Source organism: Thermothelomyces thermophilus, chromosome 4 (assembly GCF_000226095.1).
Source record: "Thermothelomyces thermophilus ATCC 42464 chromosome 4, complete sequence".
Classification (NCBI taxonomy): Eukaryota; Fungi; Ascomycota; class Sordariomycetes; order Sordariales; family Chaetomiaceae; genus Thermothelomyces; species Thermothelomyces thermophilus.
Window position 1 is genome coordinate 1868271 of NC_016475.1, and position 27915 is coordinate 1896185.

Below are 27915 nucleotides of genomic sequence, written 5' to 3' on the forward strand. Positions count from 1 at the left end.
ACAACCATCCGTCTGAGGTTGAGTTCGCTGGGTGTTTTGGACTTAGCCGCTGCCCATTGCCTCCAGCTATCCCCGTTCTAGTTTTTTTTGGGCTTCATTAACAACACTTACCCCCAGCCTGGACTTACCGGCCATCGAGCTAGGGTTCGTCGTGTGTGTCGTCATCCGGCAGCCCGCAGAACCCCCCCCCAACCAGCAGCTCCTGAACAGCGCATGCTTGACTGCGTCTTGCTGTGGACTCTTAGCTTCCGGTTCCTCAATCGCGGCAAACTAAGCATCGGTAGTCCCAAAATATACGGCCCCTTTCGCGTTTGGATTCTGGCACAAGCTTCCCGATTCTTTCTCACGCACACGCCCGGCTCCTCCACGAACGTCACGATATATGAGCGCCTAGTTAGGGTGCCTTACAGCACTCAACATCGAATTACAAATCTTTTGGCCGTCGCAATATTGCTGGAAGGCCAAAATGTCCCGTCACCAGTACATTCGCAAGTTGGACTACGAAGACGCGCTAGACGAGTACGAGGGCTACTCCGAAAATGAGGAGGAGGATGAGCTCAGTCCTGAGGATCGGGCGTTGATGAGCCAAGGCACTGCTGAAGTCCAAGCGGCCCTTGGAGTTGAGGCTTCCAAAGTTACCGTCGCTCAAATCGAGGAGGCATTGTGGCATTACTACTACGACGTTGACAAGTCAGTCGCCTATCTCATCTCCAAATATGTCAACCCCCGTCCCAAAGCGACCAAACCGGCAACTCGGCCACCTAATGGTAAGTCTGTCACTCATACATTTGAACCTACAGCGGCAACCTTTTCCCTCGAACTCGGCAAACCGGTGCACTGGGCGGCGAAGTACGTGGACCTGACAGACGCCGGCCTTCAAGCAACGCAGACATGTCCGGAAAGCTCGACTCCATCTTTCCAAATGACAAGGAGCTTGCCACACTTTGGCACCACTTCCCATGTCCTTCAACCGGCCTCTGAGACTCGAGTGCCGCTATCAAGCCTCTTCTGGGACATGCCGTGGGGTAACGTTCCGAAGGAAAGGCAGACTATTCTTGTCCCACCTTTGGCGCCTCGTGGTGGGCTTCTCGGCGGTTCCGGCGGGCCACCAAAGATGTCCAAGCTGCAAGCTCTCGCTGCTGCTCGCAAGAAGAAAGCGGAGGAAAAGAAGGCCGTCAACGACAAAGTGGAAGGGGCGCGAGCAAAGATGGAAGATCTTGCCGTTGAAGACACACAATGTGGGGGTAAAAGTGTCCCCTCGAATGGATTGTCCAACAAACGTCTCAAAACCTCGGATCCAAGTCCTGAGGGGCAATCTGTGCCCGTGTTCGGGCCCAAGCCAACACGGTTAAAAGCATCACAACCGCTTGATGTTGGGGCGGCGGCCCCGAGTGGCCAGTTGCAGGCTGTCACGGCCCAGGCTGCAGAATCAGAGCAGCCAGTCTCCATGGCCGAACCGTCCACATTTGCACAACTCCTCTGCGGGGAACCATCTGCTGCCCACAGGCGAAGGACTCCAGAAAAAGCCGTATTTGTCGGCTTCGGATGTGGATATGGGGTCGATAACAAGGGGGAGCCACCCAAAAAACCGTCAACCAGTGTCGATTGGTTCGACATTCGCAAGCGCAAAGCCGACGACTCGGACGACTTTGAGGAGGTGGTTGTGCTCTATCCAAATCTGCCTCAGTCTGTCAAGGACGTCTTCGCCCAGCCCAGTCCGGATGACATAGTTCTTGCGGCTCAGGCCAAGGCCAAAACGAAAGGTTCGCTCTCGAAGAAGAGCTAGCGCTAACGTTGGACACTAATAGTCGATACAGCTGGAGCCAAGACAGCTGAAGCCCAGCCCAAGAAGAAGGGCACCCCATCTACAGACGCTGTCACAGCCGGAGTGGACGGGTTGAAGATCAGCGATGCTCCGCTGCCAAAAAGCAAGAATCTTAATGTCCTCTCCGAGTTAGAAAAAAGCAAGCCGAAAAGAAGCGCCAGCTTCGTGGTGGTTGGGCATGTCGATGCCGGAAAGAGCACCATGATGGGCCGGCTGCTCCTCGATCTCAAGGTCGTCGACCAGCGCACTGTCGACAAGCTCCAGAAAGAGGCAAAGACCGAAGGCAAAGGCTCGTTCCACCTCGCCTGGGTGCTGGACCAACGCCCGGAAGAGCGCAGCAGGGGGATCACCATGGACATCGCCACCAGGCGCTTCGAAACGGAACGCACCGCCTTCACCATCCTTGATGCACCGGGGCATGCAGAATACATCTACAACATGATAGCCGGAGCCAGCCAGGCCGACTTCGCCGTCTTAGTCATCGACGCCAGCACTGATGCGTTTGAGTCCGGATTGAAGGGCCAGACCAGGGAACATTCACTGTTGATCCGGAGTATGGGGGTCTCCCGTGTTGTCGTGGCCATCAACAAACTGGACACTGTCGCCTGGTCGCAAGAACGATTCAACGAGATCAAGGATCAGATGTCTGGGTTCCTGTCCACGGCAAACTTTCAACCCAAGAACATCGCGTTTGTCCCCGTTTCTGGGCTATACGGTGATAACCTGGTCCACCGATCCTCAAATCCGGCAGCGTCGTGGTACACTGGCCCAACGTTGATCGAGGAGCTGGAAAACTCGGAGCCAAGCACCAGGGCGCTGGAGAAACCCTTGCGAATGACGGTGTTCGAGGTATACCGCACCATGCAGAGCCCTGTAACGGTCTCAGGCCGCATTGAGGCAGGATCTTTGCAGATGGGCGATGCGTTGCTCGTGCAACCGAGCGGACAGAGGGCCTACGTCAAATCGATTCTGTCCAATGACGCACCCGCTGACTGGGCAGTCGCCGGCCAGAACGTGGTGCTCCACCTCAGCCAGATCGACCCGATCCACGTCAGGGATGGAGACATCATATGCGACCCAGCGAAGCCGGTTCTCCGCGCTGATACCTTCACATTGAAGGCGCTGGCTTTTGACATCTTGATGCCCATGCCGGTCGAGGTTCACAGGGGCCGCCTGAACCAGGCCGGCAGGATCGCAGCCATTCCGGCGCTCTTGGACAAGACATCTGGAACAGTGGTCAAGAAGAAACCGAAGATAGTCAAACCCGGGATGGTGGCGAGGATCGTGGTCAAGCTGGAGTCGCAGATACCGCTAGAGGCGGGGCAAAGAGTGGTTCTGAGGAGTGGCGGGCAGACGGTAGCCGCTGGGTTGTTGGAATAGAGGTACACCTCTTCCAGCATTATTAATCCTAGTGCGATACATGCCCCACAACTAACGCAAATCAGAAAAGTAGCCAAGAAGTCTAGGTACAACCAACCCAATACAAATTTCTATAATACAGAAGTATCAATACCCAGTCTCTCCCCCCTGGTTTTTGCTAGCCGTCGAGGCATTGAGTGTGCCAGGCACTGAAGAAACTCGGGGGGGACTGCCTCCCACGCCTCCAGAACAGCCAGTCGAAGCCCTGTAAGGCTCAGCGATTAAATATCGTAGCGATGTCCAAGCCAATCCTTCATCCAGTGCCATATAGTTATTCTCAATAGGGCTCAAATCTGGGCTTCGAGCCGGCCACTATAGGACCTGGATTCTTATGCTCGAAAGGGCTGTCAACCTGGGGATTTTATCTGTAAGTACCTTTATATAGAAAGTTCTTAGGAGAGTGACATGGTGTGATAATTGTGTAAGTGGCTTGCAAAAAGAGTTGAAAAAAGTGGGGCATGTATCGCACTAGGATTAATAATGCTGGAAGAGGTGTACTATGTAGTCGCTTGAAAATGAGGCTCTTCGGCAGTAACGTGTATGTCACTCAAGCAACGTGGGTCAGAGTGCAACGGGTTGTGCGAATCAATCACCATCTTAGCTTCATTAATTCCTCCGTCCCTGGTCCCACTCCACTCAAGTTTATCTCTACCTCTCTGCAGGTTGCAGGTTGGATGTATGTACATACATACGTACATACATACCATACGTGTAAGTCGGTCTTGCATGTGGCCCGCTTACAGTCGGGAACACGCTAACTACGGAGCGCATACGTGATACTTGTCATTTTCTATAACTTTTATATGTATGTATGTACATATCCGCTAGACACTGAAACAACGTTGTGTGGGGGGCGAAGTTACCAGATTACCTACCGTTCTGGAGGCCCTGAACTGAGAAGTCGTCGTTCAGAACAAAGTAACTATGGATGACCTTGCGTTGAAAAAGGCCACTCTGGCAGAAACAGGGGGTTCAGTGCCACCGCACAGGCTGTGACCCGCTGCGTGGGCAGCCGACTGCGGGGCCAGCCAACCCAAGTCGGAGATGGAAACGGCTGGAAGCCTGCAAGAGCGGAATGGCTGATGCCAGGCAAGGCAACGTCTCTTCACAAAAGTAAATTACTAAGTGACGGCGATCAATAGCCAGCTGGCTGGTGCACAGAAGTACTCATAGTAAATTGGTAATATCTTAAAAACCATTCAAGAAGCTGATGAAGGTGGAAAGCTGTTCCACGTTCGATGAGGGTTACTGCGGTACCTTACGAAGGGTTGTACCTTACGTAAGGTACCTTATGTACGGAGGCACGGTACGGAGTACAGATCTCCAATGCGGAGCAGGCAAAGTCGAGGGACCAATGCTGCTTCCCAATTGACAGCGAATGCAACAGGGCTGGAGGTACCCGGTACGGCGCGCCCTAGCGCAGTGGGGCCGGTCTGTTGGGCGGCGGCAAATGGGCCATTGTGAAAGCGCGAAGTGGCTTAAACCAAGGATAAGGACAGATTTCCCGTTCCCCAAATCTAGGACGGGCATTCAAAAAGGCTGAGCTTGCTTCCAACTCGCCCTTTCATTCTCGTTTCACCAACCATCTCACTTGACGACGCCGGAATCCTCAGTGTTTCCCTTCCTTCTTCTTCTTCCTAGCCAGTATCCCCGTAGGATTGGCTCAAGGAGAGCGCACCTGTCGGCATCGACGACTGCCACTCCTTCGTTTTTTTCCAGACACCTCCTCGTCGCCTGCTAGCAGTCGCGCAAAGAGGGTTGCCTTTCTTTCTCCCTTTCTACCACACTGCTTTCGACATGGAGAGTCGAACGCGGAGCTGGGCCCTCGGCCTGAGCTTCATTGGGTTTTTTGCCCTTCTATTTTCTCTGGGCTTCGTCCAGCAAGTCAAGGCGGACGATGTTTCTGAATATGGCACCGTCATCGGTATTGTACGTGCAACTCCTCTCGAGTCCCGCTGAAAAACAGATGGGCGGACTAACACAGGGACTTGAATAGGATCTGGGCACCACTTATTCGTAAGTCCTTTCGAATCTCGGTTCTCCGCCATATTATCCCGCGCCAGCGCAACCTTTTGGACTCGAAACTGGACACGGTGTCGGGATTGCGCTTGTGGGGCACATGCACGGGAGAGAACAAAGAAGCTAACCAAGATCAGATGCGTGGGTGTGATGCAGAAGGGCAAGGTCGAGATTCTGGTCAATGACCAAGGTGCGTCGTCGTCTTCTGCACGCCTCCAGCAGAGCCAATTGCGGCTGACAGCTTTTTTTTTAGGAAACCGTATCACCCCCTCATATGTCGCCTTTACCGATGAGGAAAGGCTGGTCGGAGACGCGGCCAAGAACCAGGCCGCCGCGAATCCCTTCAGGACTATCTTCGACGTCAAGCGCCTGATTGGCCGCAAGTTCTCGGAGAAGGAAGTCCAGAATGATATCAAGCACTTCCCCTACAAGGTCGCCTCCAAGGATGACAAGCCCGTTGTCAAGGTTGAGGTGGGCGGTACGGAGAAGACCTTCACACCCGAGGAAATCTCGGCCATGGTTCTTTCCAAGGTACGTTAGATAGAGCCTGTCCGCTATTTTTTTTTCCCACTTCCAGTCCTCGCTAACAGCCCGGCAGATGAAGGAGACCGCCGAGTCCTACCTGGGCAAGAAGGTCACCCACGCCGTCGTCACCGTTCCTGCCTACTTCAACGATAACCAAAGGCAGGCCACAAAGGATGCCGGCATGATCGCTGGTCTCAACGTTCTCCGCATCGTCAACGAGCCCACCGCCGCCGCCATCGCCTACGGTCTGGACAAGACGGAGGGCGAGCGCCAAATCATTGTCTATGACCTCGGTGGTGGCACTTTCGATGTGTCGCTCCTCTCTATTGACCAGGGTGTCTTTGAGGTTCTGGCTACCGCCGGTGATACCCACCTCGGTGGTGAGGATTTCGACCAGCGCATCATCAACCACTTCGCCAAGGCCTTCAACAAGAAGCACGGTGTCGATATCACCACCGATGCCAAGGCTATGGGCAAGCTCAAGCGTGAGGCCGAGAAGGCGAAGCGCACCCTGTCGAGCCAGATGTCCACTCGTATCGAGATTGAGGCTTTCTACCAGGGCAAGGACTTCAGCGAGACCCTGACTCGCGCCAAGTTCGAGGAGCTCAACGCCGACCTGTTCCGCAAGACGCTCAAGCCTGTCGAGCAGGTTCTCAAGGACGCCAAGATCAGCAAGAGCGATGTTGACGACATTGTGCTCGTCGGTGGTTCCACCCGTATTCCCAAGATCCAGTCCCTCATTGAGGAGTACTTTGGCAAGACTGCCAGCAAGGGTATCAACCCTGACGAGGCCGTCGCTTTTGGCGCCGCTGTCCAGGCTGGTGTGCTGAGCGGCGAGGAGGGCACTGAGGAGATTGTGCTCATGGATGTCAACCCGCTCACCCTCGGTATCGAGACCACGGGCGGTGTCATGACCAAGCTCATCCCCCGCAACACCCCGATCCCGACCCGCAAGAGCCAGATCTTCTCGACCGCCGCCGACAACCAGCCCGTCGTCCTCATCCAGGTCTACGAGGGTGAGCGGTCGATGACCAAGGACAACAACCTTCTCGGCAAGTTCGAGCTTACCGGCATTCCTCCCGCCCCCCGTGGCGTGCCTCAGATTGAGGTCACTTTTGAGCTCGACGCCAACGGAATTCTCAAGGTCTCTGCCCACGACAAGGGCACCGGAAAGGGCGAGTCGATCACCATTACCAACGACAAAGGACGTCTCACCCAGGAGGAGATTGACCGCATGATCGCCGAGGCCGAAAAGTATGCCGAGGAGGACAAGGCCACCCGCGAGCGCATTGAGGCTCGCAACGGTCTGGAGAACTACGCTTTCAGCCTGAAGAACCAGGTAAACGACGAGGAGGGTCTGGGTAAGAAGATTTCGGAGGAGGACAAGGAGACCATTCTCGAGGCCGTCAAGGAGACCCAGGACTGGCTCGAGGAGAACGGTAAGCTCCCCCATGCACATGACCAAGACACGGGGCGCAATGCTAACCCACCGGACACAGCTGCTACTGCCACCACGGAGGACTTTGAGGAGCAGAAAGAGAAGCTCAGCAACGTGGCGTACCCGATCACCAGCAAGCTCTACTCGGGCGGCAGCGCTGGTGGTGATGACGATGAGCCGAGTGCCCACGATGAGCTTTGATCATGTTATCAGTTAGTATCATAGAGATTCCCCAATAATTTTTTGTTTTGATGGCATGAAAAGTTGAGGGCCGGCCCGGGTTGGGCTCCCTTATCCTTAGATTTCCAGGTTGCTCTGTCGGCGGCGTGTGTGTTGATTGAGTGGGACGTTTGTGATGACAAAGGGTACTTACTGTACGTTGTTGGACTTGCACAAGTATGAGTTGGAGGTTCCCATGATGCAATCAACCCCCGGGTTCCAGGCAGCTGGCTTTTCCATCATCGCCTAGGGGCTCTTAAGTTGGAGGTGGGCATGTGCTCTTCTTGCCTGGCTGCTGCGAATTGAGCATTTCCATGTACGGAACACATAGGTATGTACATGTGTACAGTACAGGCTTATTCCCCTAGCGACAGGTTTAAGAGGGCAATGTTCTTGCTTGCCGTGATCTGGTCCTCCCCCTCGAAAAGATAAAATATCAGCAGCGTAAGCTTTGCTACTAAATGATATATGATTTGACCATGATGTCCAACCTCTGCTTCGCTACCGCAACTTATCAAATGAGCTGGGGGCCGTCGATTAAAGAGTGGCACTTGTACCGATTATGGAGGTGCGTTACGCGTGCCCTTGAACTCGACGCGGCAGGTTGGCGGTTCGAATGGGGATGGGGAGCAGCGCGACCGGATGGAGCGGCCCAGTAGAGGGAGGGTCAGGATGAACTATCCGTAATAATTGTATCTAGAGCCCTCCTGATGACCACCCCCTACCAGACCTAAGTACCTACCTACCTGCCTCTACGCTCAATACCATGTAAATGAAGGATATGGGAGGACGATCAGAGACTCGATCACTCGTAGTTCTGAGAAATAGATCACTGCTCTTGGGAAGGAAAAACATTTCAGGGCTCAAATGAGCCTATGGGCGGCAAAGACGACCCGACTAACGACCAAGAAGAGGGAGAAAAAGGAGCAAGAAGAAATGGAAGAGAATGAAAAAAAAAAAAAAAAAAGGAAATGAAGAACAACCAAGCGCCTTTCCTGTTCGTCACTCAGCCTGTCCATCTTGTTATTTTCTTGTTTCCTGGCGCACTTACCTGATATCTTCCCATTTCGTCCCTCCTTTCCTTCTTTCTCCCCCTAAAGTCAACGTATAATTGTTTGCCTCGCGGCAGAAATACAGTTTCGGCGGCGGCGGCGGCAGCAGCAGCAGAGAGAGAGAGAGAGAGAGAGGTTAACCTAAGTCGGTCTCTACTATTAGAACCTCGGCAGGCCGGGGGGGTACCAGTACCGGCTCGACTGCCGCCGCTCTCCCTCCTCTTCCTCTTCCTCCTGCCCCACCTGGCTGCTCCCGTCGCTGTCGACATTATCGCCGTCACCGTCACCGTCACCGTCACTGTCACCGTCACCGTCACCGTCACCGTCACCGTCACTGTCACCGTCACCGTCACTGTCACCGTCACCGTCACTGTCACCGTCACCGTCACTGTCACCGTCACCGTCTCCTGTTCGCTCCTCGTTCGCGTGACGGTGGTCGTCATCATTCATCGTCGCCGTCGCCGTTGTTGTTGTTGTTCTTGTTCTTGTCGTTGTTGTTCTCGGCTTGACAACGGCGAGGATGCGCACCAGACGACCTCATCGGACACGGACACGTCGGCTCCGGCGGCTCCGAGAAGGCGGCGCTGGAGTCCGAGGCGGCGGTCAGGCAGGTGGCCACGGACGAGTTGGAGACCTGGTCGTCGTCCAACTCGCGGGCCGCGGAAGCGGGGCACCCGTCCTCCGTCTTCGCTCGCAAGAGCCGCGCGAGAGGGCCGCGCGATGATGGTGTCGGCGTCGGAAGAAGAAGAAGAGGACGAGGAGGAGGAGGAGGAGGAGGATCGGGGTAGTCGGTGGCGTGGAGTTGCCTCAGGGCGTTGAGCATTCTCTCGGCCCAGTCGAGTCCCCCGCTGAAGCTCACGTCCCCCGAGCTCGCGCCCGGGCTGGTGAGCAGGTGGCGGGTCGTGAATTTGGGGTAGTTACAGTTCGGAAATCCCCAGTCGAGCCTGACAAAGCATTGGCCAGTTTCTGCCCAGCGCCGGACCGTGTGCTCATCGTAGCCGCCCCTGACGGCGACAAGCCGGACCGAGACGGTATGGGGGCCTCCGGGTTCGTGGCTCAGAGGTTTCAGGGGCTTCACGGGAGCCTGGACTGAGAGTCCGGGCGGCTGCCCGTAGACGGAGACCGCCTGGATGATGATGGTCGTTTCCTGGCGGCCATTAGTAATGTGGATGGATATGATAACGCGAGTGGCTATGTAGGGGGGAGTTCCCAACCGTGTTAGCATCTGGGGCAACGTTCGGCGTGGAGACATGGGACATTATTGGCGGCCACGCTTTAACAGGGAGCAAAAGCAATTGCTCACAGAAGACGTAGGTAATACAATGGGCTGTAGGATCTGTTGCGCGTGTCAATCTTGCCGCCGTCATCGCGATGTAGGAGGAGCGCATCCTTATATCTGAGTGCTGCAGTCAAAACAGCTCACCAAGAATGGAAGTCGATTCAGCCGATTCAGCCGATCACAAGGCTGGATTGGTACCTATCTTGTTTTGTGCCTCACCTGCCCCTTAAAGTAAACGGAATTATGTCACAACTCATGGATGAGATGATTTCCTTCTCCATGTGGCTCCTCAACGAGACCACGGGTTGTCTCGATCCCCGTCAGCGGAGCCGCTTCCCTCTTGGGGGAGTTGTAATTTTGCCCGTTGTGAGCACGAGGAGAGGAGGAGGGAGCGGGGGTTATGGAGGGTGGCTGGCCCTCTAGACCTGTCGTAGCGGCTGCCGGCACACCATCTTCAACAGGAGCCAAGCTCAGCCGCATTCAGGTTGGCAGAGTTCCCTGCAGCTCTGCTTGTCCAGTTAGGGGGCGGCCGCCTTTATTGTTTCATTAGATGACCGCGTCAACACCTCCCCCCACACGCTAGATGTAAATTCCCTTTGCCGTTCCTGGTAGGTCCGAAGGTCTCCAAGGCTTCGAATCTGCCATCGTGCATGAGGTCGGTGAGAGGAGGTGAGAGGAGGCTGAACTTAGACTCGATGAACGATTCTGAGTGGTGCCAGCTAATCCCCTCCTCCCCCCTCCTCCCCCTCCTCCCAAGGCGTGTGTGTAGATCCGCGTGGGTTATCTCCCATCATGCCCGCTAAGTCCAGGTACGGCACCTCTTAACCCATCCTTTTCGCGATTTGCCCCGTCGCCGCCTTGCGGGGCGCAACAACCGTTGAGCCGCAAGGTGAAATGGTTCGCGCCCGTCCTGCTATAACCCTATATGAATTCGTTCTTATTAGTCGGGCACGTCCTCTGTTCGTATTGCTGTTTCGACCTGTCGCTCGACAACTTTCCTCGCCACGCTGGTCGAAATGGTGCGACGCCGGCAGCGACACGATTGGCGTCCGCTGACGCTGCATGATATCGGGTACAACAACCGCCGAATCGACGTCGAGGTGTTCTTGAATGGCAGCACCTTGACCAAAGTGCCTGCGTATGGCAGCACTGACTGGGAGGAGAACTGGATTGCGGCCCCAATCGCACAGGCACTGATCGGTTGTTACACCTTCGAGGAGGGGGCCAGTTTCGGCGAGCGAGGACGCATCGAATACACCAGGAGCCTTAACCTCACCATCATGATCAACGGCAAGTCCGCGGATGCGACATTTCGAGTACTCGAGAACGCCGAAAACCGCGTGAATGTCCCCATGCTCGTCGGCGAGGCTACCATCAGGGAGATATGGGGGGAGGCATGGCCTCCCTCTCACCTTCCTCCGTCCCGTGCTCCTCCTCTTCCTCTTCCACTGAACACGCCTCCCGCTCCCGCGCCGCACCAGCCCGGCACCGACGTCCACACGGCCTGCTCCTCAGCTCCCGAGGTTTACGGACAGACGGCAGAGGCGCCCTTCGCTTACCCCCAGTTCCCCTCGGGGTATTCGTACGATTCCTTCGGATTCTCCTCCGGCACTCCGTTCAACCCCGCCATCGCCCATCAGGGTTCGCTCCCCGTCATGAGCACGCCATGGCCTACCGGCGCTGGGTACGCCCTGGTAGACCTGACGGGCACCTCAGCCGCCGGTTTCTCCTCCGCACAACAAGCCGGCGGCATTGCTACTCTCCTCGATCATGCCGATAGGCAGCCCGTCGAGGGGGACTTCGAAAACTGTAATGACTGGATCAGCAACTTCGATTACACTTCCCAGCTACAGTAAGTACATACCCTCGCTGTGCTGCGCTGCATACAAGCGCATGAACCTGTCGTCAGAACACAACAAGACGCCGGCCCGTCAGCCTCCAATGTCGTTTGGCCATGACGCTGACCATCCGCCCTCTCAGGAACGAGCACGATGGCTAGCTGCGGGCATGCTGTTTTGTATTGGCTGGAAAGACCAGTCAGGTGAGACGCCCTTCCCGGTTTTTTTTCTTTTTCTTTTTCTTTTTCTTTTTTTCCCCCTTTTCTTACTCCTTTCTCTTCTCTATTCATTTTTGGTCCATCACCGGTATGTCACTGAAACAGGATCGGAGACCGCATCTGGAACATGGCTAACCTATCGATCCCGATAATGAGGAAGAAGGGAAAGAAACCTCGAAGAAAACAAGCAAATGATCAAGTACGGGATTCGGCTGAGAAGCACCTCCCTTACGAATGTCGTTTCCCCACCCTACGAAACGCAAGGGTGGGCAGGAAACACACTGATAGCCGAACTCTATGTTTCTGGCTAGCTCCTTCCTTTCACTCTTCGTCCTTTGCAGCTTGGTTTTGCTTTTTGTTGGGGGGAGGAATCCGCAAGATTCCTCGGGTGGGTTGCAGTGCCCCATGATTAGATCTCTCCCATCCGTTTTTGTCAAGCATCGTTGCAAGACGTCAGCGATTGCATAATATGATACGTTTATGACCTCCTTTTCCCTATCGCCCATTCTGTCAAACAAAAAATAAAATAAAATAAAAAACCTCCGCTCTCTGCTCCCTCAACAGAGCAAACAATCACACATCACAAATTTTAGGTTTACATTTAACAATGTCATCATCAAGTTTAATCACATCTCCGTCGGCGTCAACTGTTCCTGCCTCGCAGCAAGATGGCGATCCTGCGATAGTACGATTTACCAATGTGGAAGATCTCTTCAATTTGATTAATCACACTACTAGGGATTTCCTCATCGTCACTCGTACGGTATCGCCTTCCCTCTTATTTCTATATAGTATACTAATTATTAGACGTCTCTCCTCGTCATTTTACCAGAATCGAGCGGGAGCGAGAGAAGCGACACCGCAAGTTCCGTTTTCGCCGCTACGAGAGCGACACCCAGATCCTCTTTATCACGATCCCGACTGGCGTTCTCGAAGCGCTCCACCTCGAATTAAATAGTATTTATTTGGAAGAGCTCTTAAGAATGGGTCTAAGCCACTCTTGGTCTTTAATGGGCGCTACAACGTTTCGACAAGACCATCCTAGAGAAAACAGCGGAGAAGGCGATTCGACCGGTGGTCCAAGACCAGAGCGTACCAAAGGTAGGTGGCCAACGCTCGTCATTGAGGCTGGCCACTCGGAAACATTACAGGAGCTTTATAACGACATGCGGTGGTGGTTTCGGGCATCAAATCACGATGTCAAGATAGTTATTCTTGCGAAATTCGACCACCAACAACGCCATATTTTGCTCGAGAAGTGGGAGGAAGAAAACTTGTATCCGCAAGGAGCGATCACACGGAGTCGGGCTGCTGCTATATCGCAGCAAAACGGCGTCCTCGAGCCTGTAAAACGGCAGTCAATTACCATTTGGCGCGATGAGACGACAAATCCAGTATCGTACAATGTCATTAGGGAGGCATTGGTACTAGAGTTTCGACTTCTTTTTCTTCGCGATCCTGGCCCGCAAGAGGGTGATATTGTATTGAGCATTCAGGACCTTCAGTTGTATGCAGAGTACGTCTGGGATGAGGTCCTGGATTAATTAGACTAGCTAACTAGGAATCTAGCTGCCTTGTCCTCACTGGTAGCCTCAAGCTTCCATTGGCAGACAGCTGTAACACCAACAATAACATGCTATTGATCACCTGGGAAATTGGAGGCCTCCCTTGATGGGAATTTATATTTCCACTTGCCTAAATCAAGAAATGCGGAGAGGTCACAAGTCGACAGCGGCTTACCGTCTAAGCGTTCTGCCCATTCCTCATCCCCGTAGAGAACAGGAGCACATTAAAGGGGAGACCGCTATTCTCCGAAACAAGAAACAAGAAAGCTGACGGGTGCCAACCTAAAACCGTTGTTGCATCTCGCTTCTTACTCTCAAGGAACGGGCTCAGGGCCGGTTCGACGGACGATCGTCCGATTGTGAACCCACTACTGCAATGGCAGACGAAATGCCGAGAGATCCCCTTTTTAGGAAACTCGGCACCGGACTCCCGGGAAAGGGGTATGCCGTAGAGTGACAGAGAGGATGCAACCTGGTCCCAATGCGAAGGCACGTAGACACGCGGTTACGGAGTACTACCGTTTCAGTTCGGTCCATCCAAGTTTCCTCTGTCCTCTAGTTCAAGACCGTGATGTCTCGAACAAGTCACATTGAAGCACCCCACACTGGTTGGGTAATCCCGTAGGCCTATTTTCTTCAAGGTGGAATACAGAGATAGTAGAAGCAAAAAAACATCCCGTCTCGCCCAACGCCGTACAAGGGAATCAAGAAAAGAACCTTAAATACAAAGCCGGCAATAAAAAAGACCGTGATCCCCACCGCCCTCCGAAACAATCTTGCCATCCAACGGGGGTGGCGAACGTCGTCATCGATTTCGGTTTCGCCCAGGGAAAGAGGCCCCGGGGCGATCAATCAGCTCGAACTGCCACTGTCCCAATGATAAGGTGGTCGGTCGTCGCCATACCGGCCCTCACACAAGTCCGGCGCCACCAGAAGGGAAATGGAAGAGACTTCCCGAGAGCCTAGCGCCAGCCATCACTCCCTCATCTTGACATAGTTGCTGGGGAATATCCCGTGCCTCGTCCCGATCATTCCTGTCCTGTAAACCCTCAATCAGTTTCTAGCTCAGACTCGTCCAGGCTTCCGAGGTAGCCCTCCCCCCTTCTAGGAGACAAAAGAGAAAAAAAAAAAGAAGAAAAGGGAAAAAAGAAAGAAAGAAAGAAGGATCAGAGGAAGTGAACATACCACCAGTCATTGTCACTGTCCGTCTTCTTCAGCACCGTGATAATGTCCCCCTTCTTGAATCCCAGATCGCCCGGTTGGTCGGGCTCAAAGTTATACAGCGCGATGGCCTCGTTCTTCTTGAGCAGCGCCTCCTTGCTGGCGTAGTTGGGCTTGGGCGCCGCCGGCCGCCCGGGCGGGCCGTCGTGGTGGAACGTGCTCGAGCGCGACGGCGGTTGCTGGCCGAACGACCGGGGCTGCTGGTCGTAGACGTCGTCCTGCCACGTCGTCGACCGCTTGGGCCGCCCGAACTCGTCGTGCGCCTGCACGCCGTACCCGCCGCCGCCGCCGTACCCGCCGTCCCTCGGCTGGCCCTCGCCGTAGGCCGGCCCGGTCTTGCCGCCCCAGACGACCTCGTCCCGGTGGTCGTCGTACACGGGTATGTCGTTGTACATCCGGTCGTCCGCCATGCCCCCCGGGCCGCCGATGCCCCGGAAGATGCGCGAGTTGAGGACGCTGAGCAGCGGGGCGGCCTGCGGCGGCGGGCGCTCGCCGCCCATCAGCAGCTCCCTCGCCGAGACGGGGCGACCGTACAGCCTGGCGTTGGCGTCCTTGCGCTCGATGATGGCGGAGCCCTCGAGCGAGACGCCCGCGAAGAGGCCCTTGGTCTTGGAGTAGCTGAAGATGCCCGCGACGCTGCGCAGCGACGCGGCGCCGGCCGCCTCGGCGTTGCGGCCCACCGGCCCCGCCGCGATCGACACGTTGCCGCCCAGCGTGAGCGAGCCGGCCTGCGAGAAGGTCTTGACCGCGCTCGAGTCGTTGAGGATGAAGACGAAGTCGGTCAGCTCGAACCCGATCTGCCCGCCGAACCCGGCGCCGGCCGTCGCGATCGCGGACGGCGCGCTCCACGAGCCATCCGGGAGCCGTGCGACCACGAGGCCGCTGCCGAAGCGCCCCGATCCGAGGAAGCCCGCTTTGAGGACGGTAAGGATCGCGAGGCCCTGTTCGTGGTTTTTTTTTTGGGGGGAGGAGGAGTATGTTAGCGTCTAGTTCACGGGGCCGGCATGCCAAGTGGGAGATTGGCAGAAAGCGGAGAGGCAGAAAGAAGGGCCCCGGAAAGCCCTCTGATGTTACGTACCTTGGCATTGGCGAGAATGGATGGAGGAATAACCTTTTCAGGACCGAAGGCCTGACGCGGATCAATGAAGGAGGTAAGGATCTTGGCGCACTTTTTGCATTCCGCTGCGTGGCCAGGTCAGTTTACCACAGAAGTCGCCCAAGGTTGCACGTCACAGGCGCCATCAGCGCGGAAGAGCCGGGACAAGGACTTACACCCCAGTGAGGACGGAAGAGGATTGTTGATACCCATGGCTAATCAGTGGGCGGGTGCGCTGTCGGGAAAAAAAACCCTTGAGAAACGCGTTTCAGTCAGGACCCGAGTGTTTGCCAGCCCAAATTCGTGCGGCTGCGCGGCGGTGTTAAGTGAACAGGCTGGAAGAATCACAGGAGGGTCAGAATGAAATTGTGGGGTTGCGATTCGCTGCGGTTCCGTCTGTGGAATCTCGGATCGGTTCTGGCTTGCCACGACGGTGCACAGTCCAGCCAGCAAGATGTAATGGACGGTGGGAAAAGATGTTCGACACGAAGTTGGTCTTACTTGCTCTGGAACGGTCGAGGTGAGGGAGAAAAATGGGTGCAGGAAGAGATGCTGCCACGCGTTGCTGATGCGGCTGTGAGGGTCGAGTGACAGGCAGCTCGGCGAGGGAGGCGCGTTCCCCGCAGCAGTCACCAGGGTGCCGACAATCACTGCTGCAGTGCCTTGGATGGAAATTCTTGGAAAGCTGACACTCCTGGCAATCCTTTATGGCAATTCTTTATCCCTTGTTCTCTACAACATGTATTCGACATGGAATCCCATCTCAAGTACCTCACTTGTAGTGTAGCCCCTTCTACTTCGTGCCAACCGTGTATTTAATCAGGTGAACATGCAAAGAGAAATCGAACGCAACTGACATGGTTCCCCACATTTGACCTTGAGCAATGCGGGCGGGCCTGACATCATGGGACAACATCGGGCGCCACACTGTGGCTGGGCACCGTTGCCAAGCTGCCTGGCCCCCTGATCGCCAGTAAAGCGCCAACTGCGGTTCTCGACTTGACCCGGATCGCGGATTGCCACACCCACGACGGGTACGGCCATTTCGAATTTTGCCAGCACAGATTGTATCGATAACGTGCCTCTCCTCAATTAGCTATCGCTGGTTCCTCCGACCCCTCTTCCTCCATTGAAGGACCATCTCCGGCAACCGACAACGGTCACAACAAAAGCCGGCGAATCTGGCAAGATATCGAGCGCGCCGCCCCCTTCCCGACCCTGAACCACTGCCATCTGTTCGGTCCTCGGTTCGTTTGAAGCCACGTTAGCTCGGCCGTCTAACGCAGCTTGACCTCCCGAACCGCTTGCGACCGACCGACCAGGCCGACCCTCGCCTCCGCCAGCGCCACAACTGAGCCCAGCAACCACACCCTGAGAGAGAGTCGACGGGTTCCTAAACCCCAAAGAACACAAAGATGTCGGAAGCCTACGAGCGCGAGCGTCAGAACAACGCTCGCCTGGACGAGCTCTCAGCCAAAGTGTCGGCGCTGCGGGGCGTGACCATCGACATCTACGACTCGGCTCGCTCCCACGAGGTGATCGACTCGACCGTACGTCGTTATAACCCCTTATTACCTTCCTTGAGCCCCACACCATCTCGAGACAAGGGGGGTTACGATGAAATAGAGTGCCAGGGGGGAGGGGCGAGAAACACAACTAGCGAATAACATACAAGGAACTGACAGAGACTTACTACGATTCTAGAGCGAGACGTTTTCTTCGATGGGGAGCCAGCTCAGAGGCTCCGCCAGCCGATTAGGCCGCATGGCGGCGGCGGGGAACAAGGTTGCCATCTTCAAGCTGTCTACCATCATCATTGGAAGCGTGCTGGTCCTGTACTATATCTGGAGGCTGCTCTTCTAGGTCGGGCGTACGCGAGATATCTGAAACGAAAAGCGGGATTGGGCGCCCGACCGAAAAGTCTTAGAGAGAGCGCCTGGTGCTTTCCTCCTTCGTCGGAAGGTGTTTTTCTTCAAGATGTGGTTTGAGAGGGCATGGATTAGTATTGCTGAAGCGCAGCGCGGTGTACGGGCATGATTTTGGGAATGTACCAATTTGTGCTGGCTTGTTTTGGCTAACTCGGGATTTGCACATTGTCATGACTGGGCGTTGGGGTGTCGATTTCTGGTACTGCTTGATGGAAGGGGAGAGTAATACACATTATATACCCACATGTTCAGGGCTTAGCTGTATGTTCAATTGATAGAATTTTGTTTTATTTCTGCTCCTACAGTTGGTCTATCATCAGGAAAAGCAGCGCTGGCCTCCGTCTTTGTCTCGATCCGGCGATGCACAATCCACACACAAGGGGCAACCCGTCGCTCAGATGCACCAAGCCGGTACACGTTTTGAAAAATTAGGTGCATCTCCCCGTTGAACAGACCGAACGGTTACTCCCAAACATTCGAGAACAGATCATCAGCACCTGCGAGCCCGCCCGCTGGCTTGATTGTGCTGTCTGTGGCTGTCGTGCTGCTGGTCCACCCACCGAATTCCTCGTCCGCCGCCACCTTGGGTACAAACCCTCCCGATGCGCCAGGAACGATAGGTTTACTAGCAAGGGAGGCCCAGTCACTTGACGTCGTGCCGCCCAGGGCCGGCTTCGCTGGCTCTGGAGAAGCCTTGGATGTTTCAGCGGTAGCCCAGGCATTGCCGCCCCAGACGTCAGAGCCTCCCCAGCCGTTGCTTCCAAGTGGATCAAGAGGGTTGGACGTGGCGGTAGCGGATGTAGCGGGCGGACTCGATTTCGGCTGATTTGCGGAGAGGTTAAAGATGGACGAGGAGGTGCTCGCCGTTGTCGGCGCTGCTGCCGGCTGCGAAGCGGCCGCTGGCGGGGAGGGTGCGGACAGGTCGAACAAGTCGCCGAGAGCAGACGAAGCAGGTGCCGCAGCGGGCTTGGGAGCTGCAGCAGGAGGGGAAGTCGATCCCCAGCCAGAAGAGCTACCGATCGACTGTTTCGACTGGTGCGCGGAGGCTGCCGGTTTGGAGTCGAAGAAGCTGCCGCCGCTCAATGCCGAGAACGTGGAGCCGCTCGATTGCTGTGCAGGGCGAGAGGATGTGAAAGAGCCAAGGCTGGAGAAGGCATCGGTTTGGGCGGGTTTCGGAGACGGCGCGCTGCTGAAGCTCAGGCTGCTAAATGCATCGTTGAGCCCGCCCAACGAGCCCTGCGCCTGACTCATGCCGGCCGGAGAAGATATTCCGCTCAACGATCCGGATGGGGCGTGGGAAGCTTGTTGCGCAGCAGGTTGGGGTTGTGGACGGGGAGCCGTCGCGTATAGCGAGAGGATGGATTGTTTGAGATCCGGGCGTGACTGGGTGCCACTAGGTGTGCCCGTTGTGCTTGCCGGGCGCGGCGGCGCGGCAGGCTGCGTGCCCAGGAAGTCGAGTCCCAGGAGCGAGTCTTTCGTGCTGGTCGCCTTGGGCGGAGCAGGGCTCGACTTGGCGGGAACTTGCATTGCTGTCGGCCCAGTACTGCTGGCTCTTAGAGGGGCCGGCGCGGGGGCCGCCGGAGCCAGGATTGGATCCCCTCCGATGAGATCGGCTTGGGGTGTCGCTGACTGGCCGGCGGATGCCTTACGGACAGACTCCCGGCGTTCCACATTTTGCTTCTCCTTAACAACGCTCAGTGGCACGTCGTCGTCCCCCTCAGCATCGAGAGTCGCGGGATCTGGCATGGGTCCATCCATCACCCATCGCTTTAGCTCATACTTGGTGCGGATGAAGTTCTCAATCTTGGCTTCCGAGGGAACATGGCCAGGCGCCAACTTCGCTTCCCAGTACTTATTTGCGCGCGCATTGCCCCAGTTGAGAACGCTCTGTAGTTGCTCATCGGTCCAGGCATCTAGGTCCACGGACTTGACGCGGCTGATGTGGGTGCCCATTCCGCGATGGATACCTGAGCAGCGGATGCAGATGAAGACACCGAGGTTCCAGCTCGCCCATCGTGGGTCTGATGGCAGGCTTGTCAGCGTATTGCGGGAGAGGACGGTCCGAGAGACACGCACGTTTGTTGCGCTTGCAGTCGGCGCACACCTTGTTGGGCTCGAGCTTTAGGAGGTTCTTGATAGTCTGTTGGTTCTGAGCTGCCCGCTCGGCAGCGGGATTCGGCGGTCGTCGAGACATCGGGGAGTTATGATCCGGTAGATGGCCCTAAGGGTTGATGTATTATTGGGTGTACGTGCGGCCTCGAAGTTCAAGACAAGTTGGCGCACGACGTTGGGTTCTCCCGATAAAGGCGGGCCGGTGGGACGCGTGAAACGGGTTGAAACGGGGCGAATAGGTGGGTCCATTCTGCTTTTAATGAGTGAGTGAGCGAGTCCAGTTGACGTGCTCCTTAACCCCGCTTCCCCGATATTCACTTTTTAGGGAAACGAGGGGTTTCAGGGAAATAGTGTACGCAGTACCTTACGAATGTAATTATGCCTTGCGCTCTTGGCCGCTCCAAAACCGCGACACTGAATGGATCCGCAACCGACCGATTTGACGGCCGGATCTCTGTTAGCTCTTGTAATGTGCTTGGAGAATTCTCTTTAGGATTCCTCTGACGTAGGCCCGAGCCCCGATCTCTAACTGTCAACCTGGCTCAGCTTGGTCGTATCCGTAACTCTGGCATGTACTCCGTATGTATGTACGCATCATATTGGTGCATTGAGAATGAAGCGGCGATCCAATCCCGCCACCCTACAAGTACACATACACTTCCACATTGAGAGAAACTGATTCCATCAAACCTCAAGCAGCCCCGCCTAGCTGCTAGTTCAATGCCCGGTGATTTGTCAACACACATGCTGCTCTGTCTTGTGCTGCCTCGAACTGAGCTCTAAATTCACACCTTGGGACTTTTATAACCCCTCCCGATCTTCTCCTCACGCTCACGCTCCGAGGGTGCCCTTGACTTCATCCTCCATGCGCTCGCAACTTTGGCGCTTCTATACCCTTTTCTCACGCTCCACGAATCGCGCCATACTTCGGGTCCCTCCTCGACTGACCAACACCGCACCTCTCAAGTCCATGACGATCCCTTTCCTTAGTGCCTTGTTCGGTACCGGTACCTCTTCCAGCAGCACCAAGAACGACATGACTGTCTATCCCGACCAGCGCACTCCAGAAGAGTGGCGCGCCGTCCTCAGCCCAGGTGAGTCCAACGCCCTTCGCCCTTCCGTACCTTGCAGCGATTAATGACCGATAAAATCCAGAACAGTTCCGCATCCTCCGTGAAAAGGGGACAGAACGTCCTGGTACAGGCGTCTACGACAAGCACTACCCCGACAAGGGGATCTACGCGTGCGCCGGGTGCAACGCGCCGCTATATAAGGCCAAGCATAAGTTCGCGTCAGGCTGTGGCTGGCCTGCCTACTTCGACAGCATCCCGGGGGCAGTGGTGCGGCACGAGGACCGTTCGCTGGGCATGCTCCGCACTGAAATCGTTTGCGCCAACTGTGGGGGCCATCTAGGACATGTGTTTAAGGGGGAGGGCTTCCCAACGCCTACGGATGAGAGGCATTGTGTAAATAGTATTTCGTTGGTTTTCAAGGAGGATGAGGGGGACGAGGAGAAAGGACAGGTGAAAGAGGAGGGGACCAAGGCCTGATTTGGTGAGTTGAGCTGAAAATAAAACCAGGATGTTGCATTAATGGACGGTCATATCCAAATGAAGAACATGTGTTTGCTCTGCCGGAGGACGGGCTAGGGAATGCTAATTAAGGGAAGATGCTGAGGGGATTCTGGATACATACTCAGAAGACCTCCTTACTCCCGACACAATGATAATACAAGCCGGCTAATGTGGTACAAGAACATAGAACATGTCTAACCTCAATACTTCTTGTGCTCCCTCATTTGGTGAGCCGTGGCTACCACAACACCATTCCAGCGCTCCGCAAATTCGTTCTCGTATTTTGACAATATATCCGCCAGACCATCCGATGGCTCCGCTGATGCCATGTCTTTACTGGCTTTCTCTACGAAGTCGTCCCATATACTGCTCGCCTGAGCTAGGCCTTGATGCTGAGCTTGTGACACCTGTAGCAGCCAATCATCGGTCATATCAGGGTCAGTCGGCGATTCAAATAATGTTGGACTTGAACTGAAGATGATTGCGTCATCTATATTGTTTTGCGAAGACTCCGACTTAGGTGGCACATGTCCTCTCGTTTCCTCAAAGGCGTTGAAGAGAGGTGACTGCTGGATTTTCTCGTCGAATTCGCTAGGCTGCCTAGAGTATGAAGCGTTGTCGATCGTTACCAGCCGTCTAATCCTTGCTGGACGCTGCTTGTCGACTGAGAAACCTTCCAAGGAGCTTGACATGTTGCCATATGTTTCACTGGCTTGATGATCTTCTCCAAGCTTGCCCGGTGTTTGACCTTTTGAGACGCCCAGAGTTGAGGGCCTGGTTACGTATCTTATCGGATCGTCTTGCAAGCTTGAAGAGAGTCTCTGTCTTGGGTGCCAACCTCTAGTGGCATGTAGCGCATCAATTTTGCTGATTGACTTGTCAAATGGTTTGGAAATTGTATACATCCGAGGGCCTTGATGTTCAAAGACTGCTGTAGTCCGTCTCACTCTTGGGCGGCCTGAAGAAGCAGGGCCAATCTTGCTCACCTTGTAGATCCCTTCACCTAAAATTCCGGGGACACCAAGGGTCGTTGCTGGTCGAGATGGTACAAAAGCCGGTGACCAGGGACGCTGATCAGCTCGCAATGCTGCAGGCGGTCCGATCGGCTGGCTGGGTGGCCGTTGCAATGAGGATAATATAGGGTAACCTTCGAATCTGGGGGGACGCGGCCCCTGCGCAGTTGGCTCAGAAGTCAAATGGGGGCTTGAGGTGTTTGGCTGTCCTGTGTCGCTGCGTGGTTTGTACGTCGGAGCATTAGGTTGCCCTGGTAGACGCCATGACCCGAACGGGGCAGCTCCGGAAACGAGACCTTGATCATAACTCGATCGTTCGTACGATATGATGATGCTTAGGCTACTGAGCTCTTGCAGCGCCGTGTTAAGATCTGAGGAGCTCTGAAATGTGACGTTGAGAATAGAAATCTCCTAAATCAACCGTTAGCTGGAAACAATTATGCGCGTTGAACCGACACAATGATTACCTACATTCTCCAAGTTTGCCGAATACTGGAAACGAAGAGAGCTCTTTGACGATGAACAAGTGATTGAATGCAAAGGATTGTGTTGGCTCGCTTCTGAGGACGCTTTGAAGATGTTCAAATCTAATCTTATCTGGCACTCTGGTCTCAGCATGTGCCTCCATGGGTGGGGGGGTAGGGGGGAAGGGGGAGCGGTTCCAGTGACCGACCAATTCATCAGCCTTGTCTTCGACGTGCACCATCAGAAAGTGGCGCCAGACTGGCATTCGTGGTCGCGAGCCTGTGTATGGTCTGCGTGGAGCAAGCTCGAGTTGCGGTTTGAGTACTAGCTGTGGTTTCTTGTACGCGTTTGGCTTGTCATCGATACTAATGCTCACGAGGTCAAACCGGAGTATTGGTCGTCGATTGTTTGAGACGCTTTTTGGTGCAGGCATCCTGACCTTCAGATACGATGTGTAGCTAGGGTTGAGAACTAGGAAGAAAGTGAGGTATGGGGAAACCTAATTACAACCAGAATGAATCCAAAGCGGAAACTATGGCCTCTGGGGGGAGTTGCAGATGTCGTGGGGACCGGACCTGGAAGGAACTACCCTCTCGTCCGCGATCTTGCCATGCCCGCAACTCATTACAGACGGATTGCTTTCGTAACTTGGGCCGGTCGGATTTCATTCAGATACGGTACATGCCCGGACAAGTGACTAGCACTTACACTCACTATTATTTAAAGGCTAGAGTATCAAGGTAGTGCTTCAAAGTTGTCTTGTGTACATCAGTCTCCTTGGAGGGAAAGCAGGTAGAGTGAAGCAATGATGCGGCTGAAGGTTTACAAACGCTACTATTGCTCTAAGTTTCAGAAGTCATGAGGTCCTAGATGTAGTCACCGTGGTGTAGTCGAACTGGGCAGAAAGGGCATGCCCCCTACTGCGGGCAACGAGCGTGGAGGTGTAGAGAGGTCGTTGCTACAAGGGGGACAGGCCAAGACTGGATAAGCTGGTCCGTGCACAGCGCTAGGCTGCAGGCCCACAGCAACTTTAACCCAGCAGATCGGAGCCAAAAACTTCCCGCGAGTTGCCAATCGCAGTCTCAGGTCGCGTCGCATCCCATCGCCGAAATCGAACTAAATACCGAACACGCGCGCCCCTCCTCGTATCCATCCTAGCGCGTCCTGCTGTGCATCATCACGAATCCGGATTGACCAACGTTTTGTAGCCCGATATCCACGAGCTTGCGAAGAGAAACCATCGGGCGCCGTGTTGCGCTCAATGCGCCAAAATGGCACCGACCAAGCCGACCGTCGAGCACACGGTCGACCGCACCCCCGAATATGAGAAGTTCATTGAGGAATTGCGCGCCTTCCACGAGAAGCGCGGCACGAATTTTGACCCAGAGCCTAAGATGGGAAATACTACGGTCGACCTGCTCAAGCTCTTCAAATACATTGTCCAACATGGCGGCTATGACAAGGTGTCTGACGAGAAGCTGATGTGGCGGAAGATGTGTGAGGGTTTGGGATTGATGCGGCATAACGCTCCGGCAGATGCCTATACTCTGAAGCAAATCTTTTACAAGAACCTGGCTGCGTACGAAATCAAAACGATACACAACAAGGAACCTCCGCCGCCCGAGATTCTCGAATTCACCACAGCCAAGGGAGGCTCGCTTCTCACTCGGACACTGGAAACATATCAAGCAAGGTCCAAGGCCGACAGAGAAGGGTCCACAGAGGACGGTACGCCTAGTAGGGAGCGCCGTGCCGAGGATACTCCAACCTCGAGTCGGGCCTCCCGTGGTCTGCGAGAAGCTCCAGCACCCAGAGTCATCTTTCACCCCGACACGAACCCAACGCGGCAGACCCGAAACGCTTCAGCCCAGCATTCTGGGGCGTCCGGCTCTACGACGCACTCTCAAGCCCACTCTCAGTCCCACCAAAACTCGCAGTCGCACAGCGGCACGCCGGCCGCGATGCACCAGAGCCAGCCTCACCCTGGACGCGGCGCGCCCTCAGCTCTCTATAATCCTCCGGGACCCGACATGAGCAACCCTCTCGTACAGAGTTACCAACCACAGCCGCCTCAGCAGGTGCCGTTGCGTATCGTTGACACTCCTGCGAGCAACCCAGACCTATTCGCAAAGAAGCAGCGGCTGCAACGACAACCAGCAGCTCCGGCACCGAATCCGGCATCTCTTGTTCGTGCTTCTCTTCCTCCAGGTAAGCTATCTCTCACTGCCTACGGCATGCCTAGGCGCGTCACTAACATGAGTAGGTACGCTCGACGGTCCCAACATTTATGAGAGGTGTCTCTTGGCCCTACGCTCCGGTATTCAGGCGGAGCAGGCCTTCGGTTTGAACCATCTGGTGAAGATATCCTACGAACGTGGCGACAAGTACAAATTCTCCCAGTTCAGCGGCTTGGCAGAGGGATTGACCGAGTTTGCTCTTGGCGTCGGGAAACTGTTTTACGACGTCGAATGGACCATCTCTAACGACCCGGATTACGACGACGGCGAGATTGGCGAGCTCGACGGCATCAATGGTACAGCTGACATCCTCGAGAGGATTGCGCAGCTAAAGCCCAAAGACCTGCAAGACAATTTTCAGCCTGCAGAGTTCACGGACCAGCTCGTCTTGATCACCGAAGCCGTTCTGACCATTCGTAACATGGTCATGTTGCCCGAGAACGCCTGGTTCATTTCCGACTATCCACCAGTCAAGGATCTCATATGCATTCTGCTTCACCTTCCGCCATTGGACCTTGTAGTTGAGTTGAAGCATTGTGCTCTCGACATTGCGGAGCAAATAACACCCCATCTAGTCCTCGACTCCGAAGATCCTCTTTACCAGACATTGCTCTCCCAGCTCCAATCATCAGACCGCGGCATCATACTCGCCGCCCTCCGGGCTCTGGGCCGCATCGCCATGAACCATCCCACCGAGACAAACCAGCTGGGTGGAGTTCCGCCTGCCATCCTTCAGTCCCTGATAGATTGGCTGATGCTCAACGACGACGAGCTTGTGGACGCGATCCTAGATTTTCTGTACCAGTACACCGCTGTCGTTTCCAACCTGGACGTGATGTTGGAGGGGACGAATGTTGAGCACCTCGTGGTCCATCTTGTCCGGCTACTCTCTCACGGAGCTAAGCGCTCCCAGCGAGAGGTAGTCCTTAGCGAGGCGCGCCTCGCTTATGAACCCGCCTCCGAGCATGTGATTCCCATTCCCAAAGACCTACAAGAGCGACTATTGGCCATGGAAGAACCTGAGCGTTGCTATGCATGGCTCCGCTGCTTCTTTGAGGAAGACCCGGAGGCACAGATCACACAGATTGCCATCTGGCAGGCGTACAACGCGGCTTTCCTCGAGTCTCTGAAAAGGATGGGCCGCACGATGATCAACGCGCCCGAGTTCATCCGGCACATCAGCACCGTGTACCAGAACGCGGGCGCCCAAGTCGTCCGCGAAGCCAACGGCGAGTCGCAAAAGTTCATCATGCGCGGGATCCGCCCCCGCACCTTCCCCATCACCATCGATGGCCGCGGCTATTTCCAATGCCAGTGGCAGCCCGCGCCTGGCCAACAGCACATCCAGTGCCGCACGTGGAACACGACCGCCGAGAAGATGTGGCAACACATCCTGGCCGACCACCTCGGCGAGGCCCCGACCAGCGAAGACGGCAAGTTTCAGAATCGCGAGGGTACCTACACCTGCGCCTGGGACGGGTGCGCCAAGTACCCGAAACCGACCAGGCTCCAGCTGGCCCAATTCATGACGCATATCAAGACGCACCTGAGGGCCGAAGAAGCCCGGCGCGCCGCAGAGACTGCCGCTGTCCTCGCGCAACCGGACATCCCGTCAACCCCGCACGGCGGCAGCACGGTGGCCGCATCCCCATCCAAGCAGCGGGGGTCCATTTCTGGAGCCGGCGCCGCCGGCGGTGGCAGCATCCCCAAAGGGGCGCGCGTCATCCGCCCTGCCACGACCATCACGCTGACATACGAGGAAACGGCCTCGGCCCGCGACGAGCGCAATCCGAACGCGCCCCCGCAGGCGGCGGGCATACCGCTGTCGGCAGCGCTGATCCTGCGGAACATTGCGCGGAACGTGGTCAAGACGGCGGCCGAGGAGAGGCTGCTTGCTTCTTCTTCCTCCGCCCAACAAGGGGGAGGAGGAGTGGAGGGGGAGAGCAACAAGGCAAAGGACTCGGGAGTCGGGATCAAGGGCGGGTGGAACGAAAGGCTGTTCAGGCCTGTAATGCCGCGGCTGTGGGAGGTGTTTACTGAGAATCGGCTGCTGGCGCCGTACATGACGAGCTTGTTCCAGCTATTGGAGAGGGAGAGGGAGGAATATGCGTTTGGGGACTACTAGCTTGGGGGGGGGGGGGGGAGATAAATCAAGGGACTGCCATGTAGTTCCCTTGCTCCAAGATATGGCGCCTTTTCCCCCCCCGGCTTCGCTGTTTCCTTTTTTTTTTTTTCCCATCTAGTTGGAGAATGAGGCGAGGCAGAGTGGGAAGGGCCGCTTGTGGGGGTGCAGCTGCGCGATAACATCCTGCGGTTGTTTCAATTTCTCTTTCTCTTAGGAACAGGGAAGGTTGAGATCTGGGTCTGGGTCAAGGAACGAGATTCATGAAGGGAACGGCGGCCTTGGAAGAGGCGAAGATGGGTAACACATCCATGACCGCTGTGTAAAGTGTTGTTTTCTGACTTGGTATGTGTGTACAGTAATACCCTTCCTTTGCCTGGAGTTTGAAGGATCAGCGGGGAGGGAGGGGTTGGGTGCTCTCTGTCTGGAATGGATGATCATCGTTAGATCTTGGTTCGCCGATCAGCGGGCGTCTTTTCCCTAGATCGCGATTGGAAAATTCCGAGAATTATACCTTTTATTATTATTATTATTATCTTTCTATATTCTTCGGATCTGTGATGGTCTGGCTCTTGGCCTCCTGTAGGAGTACTCGTGGGCGGTGGAGGGGATATAGAAGCGACCCTACTCCGTACAGGTGGAAATGGCAACACCGGGCAATATTGTTCTGGTGTACTCCGTATGTACTCTCCACGCTTTCGTTTCAGACACCTGCTAAGGATGGCCAATTGGTCTTAAATACATACACAC

The 27915-nt window shown here is 55.4% G+C and overlaps 11 protein-coding genes across 11 annotated transcripts; 7 read left to right on the forward strand and 4 right to left on the reverse strand.

The window, feature by feature from the left end:
- Nucleotides 1-284: 284 nt before the first annotated feature.
- MYCTH_2306388 (uncharacterized protein) lies at nucleotides 285-3253 on the forward strand. Its single transcript, XM_003663990.1, has 2 exons — nucleotides 285-1763; nucleotides 1818-3253. Exons 1-2 carry the CDS (start codon nucleotides 467-469, stop codon nucleotides 3203-3205), a joined length of 2685 nt encoding a protein of 894 aa, XP_003664038.1. The 5' UTR covers nucleotides 285-466; the 3' UTR covers nucleotides 3206-3253.
- A 1596-nt stretch (nucleotides 3254-4849) lies between these two features.
- MYCTH_2315513 (glucose-regulated protein) lies at nucleotides 4850-7933 on the forward strand. The gene is made up of 6 exons (XM_003663991.1): nucleotides 4850-5173; nucleotides 5241-5260; nucleotides 5401-5453; nucleotides 5517-5794; nucleotides 5862-7227; nucleotides 7288-7933. The coding sequence occupies exons 1-6, from the start codon at nucleotides 5042-5044 to the stop codon at nucleotides 7425-7427; spliced, it is 1989 nt and encodes a 662-aa protein (XP_003664039.1). The 5' UTR covers nucleotides 4850-5041; the 3' UTR covers nucleotides 7428-7933.
- Nucleotides 7934-8397: 464 nt separating this feature from the next.
- Nucleotides 8398-9864, reverse strand: MYCTH_2144232 (uncharacterized protein; the record flags this gene model as incomplete). The annotated part of the gene is made up of 3 exons (XM_003663992.1): nucleotides 8398-8975; nucleotides 9052-9688; nucleotides 9801-9864. 3 exons carry the CDS (start codon nucleotides 9862-9864, stop codon nucleotides 8657-8659), a joined length of 1020 nt encoding a protein of 339 aa, XP_003664040.1. The 3' UTR covers nucleotides 8398-8656.
- Nucleotides 9865-10525: 661 nt separating this feature from the next.
- MYCTH_2306396 (uncharacterized protein) lies at nucleotides 10526-11848 on the forward strand. Its single transcript, XM_003663993.1, has 2 exons — nucleotides 10526-11583; nucleotides 11641-11848. The coding sequence occupies exons 1-2, from the start codon at nucleotides 10793-10795 to the stop codon at nucleotides 11732-11734; spliced, it is 885 nt and encodes a 294-aa protein (XP_003664041.1). The 5' UTR covers nucleotides 10526-10792; the 3' UTR covers nucleotides 11735-11848.
- Nucleotides 11849-12517: 669 nt separating this feature from the next.
- On the forward strand, nucleotides 12518-13097 carry MYCTH_2046242 (uncharacterized protein; the record flags this gene model as incomplete). Its single annotated transcript, XM_003663994.1, has 2 exons — nucleotides 12518-12590; nucleotides 12640-13097. Coding segments are annotated over 2 exons (531 nt in total), but the record flags the coding sequence as incomplete, so codon positions are not given.
- Nucleotides 13098-14153: 1056 nt separating this feature from the next.
- On the reverse strand, nucleotides 14154-16362 carry MYCTH_2306401 (uncharacterized protein). The gene is made up of 4 exons (XM_003663995.1): nucleotides 15891-16362; nucleotides 15697-15800; nucleotides 14583-15559; nucleotides 14154-14436 (listed from the first exon to the last, which is right to left on the reverse strand). The coding sequence occupies exons 1-4, from the start codon at nucleotides 15925-15927 to the stop codon at nucleotides 14373-14375; spliced, it is 1182 nt and encodes a 393-aa protein (XP_003664043.1). The 5' UTR covers nucleotides 15928-16362; the 3' UTR covers nucleotides 14154-14372.
- A 384-nt stretch (nucleotides 16363-16746) lies between these two features.
- MYCTH_2315516 (uncharacterized protein) lies at nucleotides 16747-17931 on the forward strand. Its single transcript, XM_003663996.1, has 2 exons — nucleotides 16747-17264; nucleotides 17419-17931. Exons 1-2 carry the CDS (start codon nucleotides 17130-17132, stop codon nucleotides 17575-17577), a joined length of 294 nt encoding a protein of 97 aa, XP_003664044.1. The 5' UTR covers nucleotides 16747-17129; the 3' UTR covers nucleotides 17578-17931.
- A 28-nt stretch (nucleotides 17932-17959) lies between these two features.
- On the reverse strand, nucleotides 17960-20016 carry MYCTH_2306407 (uncharacterized protein). Its single transcript, XM_003663997.1, has 2 exons — nucleotides 19719-20016; nucleotides 17960-19663 (listed from the first exon to the last, which is right to left on the reverse strand). The coding sequence occupies exons 1-2, from the start codon at nucleotides 19834-19836 to the stop codon at nucleotides 18105-18107; spliced, it is 1677 nt and encodes a 558-aa protein (XP_003664045.1). The 5' UTR covers nucleotides 19837-20016; the 3' UTR covers nucleotides 17960-18104.
- Nucleotides 20017-20790: 774 nt separating this feature from the next.
- On the forward strand, nucleotides 20791-21304 carry MYCTH_2127855 (uncharacterized protein; the record flags this gene model as incomplete). The annotated part of the gene is made up of 2 exons (XM_003663998.1): nucleotides 20791-20848; nucleotides 20910-21304. The coding sequence occupies 2 exons, from the start codon at nucleotides 20791-20793 to the stop codon at nucleotides 21302-21304; spliced, it is 453 nt and encodes a 150-aa protein (XP_003664046.1).
- Nucleotides 21305-21528: 224 nt separating this feature from the next.
- Nucleotides 21529-22659, reverse strand: MYCTH_53690 (uncharacterized protein; the record flags this gene model as incomplete). Its single annotated transcript, XM_003663999.1, has 1 exon — nucleotides 21529-22659. A coding segment is annotated over one exon (1131 nt), but the record flags the coding sequence as incomplete, so codon positions are not given.
- Nucleotides 22660-23889: 1230 nt separating this feature from the next.
- MYCTH_2306410 (uncharacterized protein) lies at nucleotides 23890-27689 on the forward strand. Its single transcript, XM_003664000.1, has 2 exons — nucleotides 23890-25014; nucleotides 25070-27689. The coding sequence occupies exons 1-2, from the start codon at nucleotides 24078-24080 to the stop codon at nucleotides 27166-27168; spliced, it is 3036 nt and encodes a 1011-aa protein (XP_003664048.1). The 5' UTR covers nucleotides 23890-24077; the 3' UTR covers nucleotides 27169-27689.
- The last annotated feature ends 226 nt before the right edge of the window (nucleotides 27690-27915 follow it).

Excerpts from the sequence above, each read along its gene's own strand:
- MYCTH_2306388 (XM_003663990.1), top strand. The coding sequence starts at position 467 with ATGTCCCGTCACCAGTACATTCGCAAGTTGGACTACGAAGACGCGCTA. Across the intron at positions 1,764-1,817 it reads GGCCAAGGCCAAAACGAAAG|CTGGAGCCAAGACAGCTGAA; the intron begins GTTCGCTCTCGA and ends TAGTCGATACAG.
- MYCTH_2315513 (XM_003663991.1), top strand. The coding sequence starts at position 5,042 with ATGGAGAGTCGAACGCGGAGCTGGGCCCTCGGCCTGAGCTTCATTGGG. Across the intron at positions 5,454-5,516 it reads GATTCTGGTCAATGACCAAG|GAAACCGTATCACCCCCTCA; the intron begins GTGCGTCGTCGT and ends CTTTTTTTTTAG. Across the intron at positions 7,228-7,287 it reads GGACTGGCTCGAGGAGAACG|CTGCTACTGCCACCACGGAG; the intron begins GTAAGCTCCCCC and ends CACCGGACACAG.
- MYCTH_2306396 (XM_003663993.1), top strand. The coding sequence starts at position 10,793 with ATGGTGCGACGCCGGCAGCGACACGATTGGCGTCCGCTGACGCTGCAT. Across the intron at positions 11,584-11,640 it reads GTCGAGGGGGACTTCGAAAA|CCTCGCTGTGCTGCGCTGCA; the intron begins CTGTAATGACTG and ends GTAAGTACATAC.
- MYCTH_2306401 (XM_003663995.1), bottom strand. The coding sequence starts at position 15,927 with ATGGGTATCAACAATCCTCTTCCGTCCTCACTGGGGT. Across the intron at positions 15,801-15,890 it reads TCTTCCGTCCTCACTGGGGT|CGGAATGCAAAAAGTGCGCC; the intron begins GTAAGTCCTTGT and ends CTGGCCACGCAG. Across the intron at positions 15,560-15,696 it reads CCATTCTCGCCAATGCCAAG|GGCCTCGCGATCCTTACCGT; the intron begins GTACGTAACATC and ends AACCACGAACAG.
- MYCTH_2315516 (XM_003663996.1), top strand. The coding sequence starts at position 17,130 with ATGTCGGAAGCCTACGAGCGCGAGCGTCAGAACAACGCTCGCCTGGAC. Across the intron at positions 17,265-17,418 it reads ACGAGGTGATCGACTCGACC|AGCGAGACGTTTTCTTCGAT; the intron begins GTACGTCGTTAT and ends CTACGATTCTAG.
- MYCTH_2306407 (XM_003663997.1), bottom strand. The coding sequence starts at position 19,836 with ATGTCTCGACGACCGCCGAATCCCGCTGCCGAGCGGGCAGCTCAGAAC. Across the intron at positions 19,664-19,718 it reads CGACTGCAAGCGCAACAAAC|ACCCACGATGGGCGAGCTGG; the intron begins GTGCGTGTCTCT and ends GCCTGCCATCAG.
- MYCTH_2306410 (XM_003664000.1), top strand. The coding sequence starts at position 24,078 with ATGGCACCGACCAAGCCGACCGTCGAGCACACGGTCGACCGCACCCCC. Across the intron at positions 25,015-25,069 it reads TCGTGCTTCTCTTCCTCCAG|GTACGCTCGACGGTCCCAAC; the intron begins GTAAGCTATCTC and ends TAACATGAGTAG.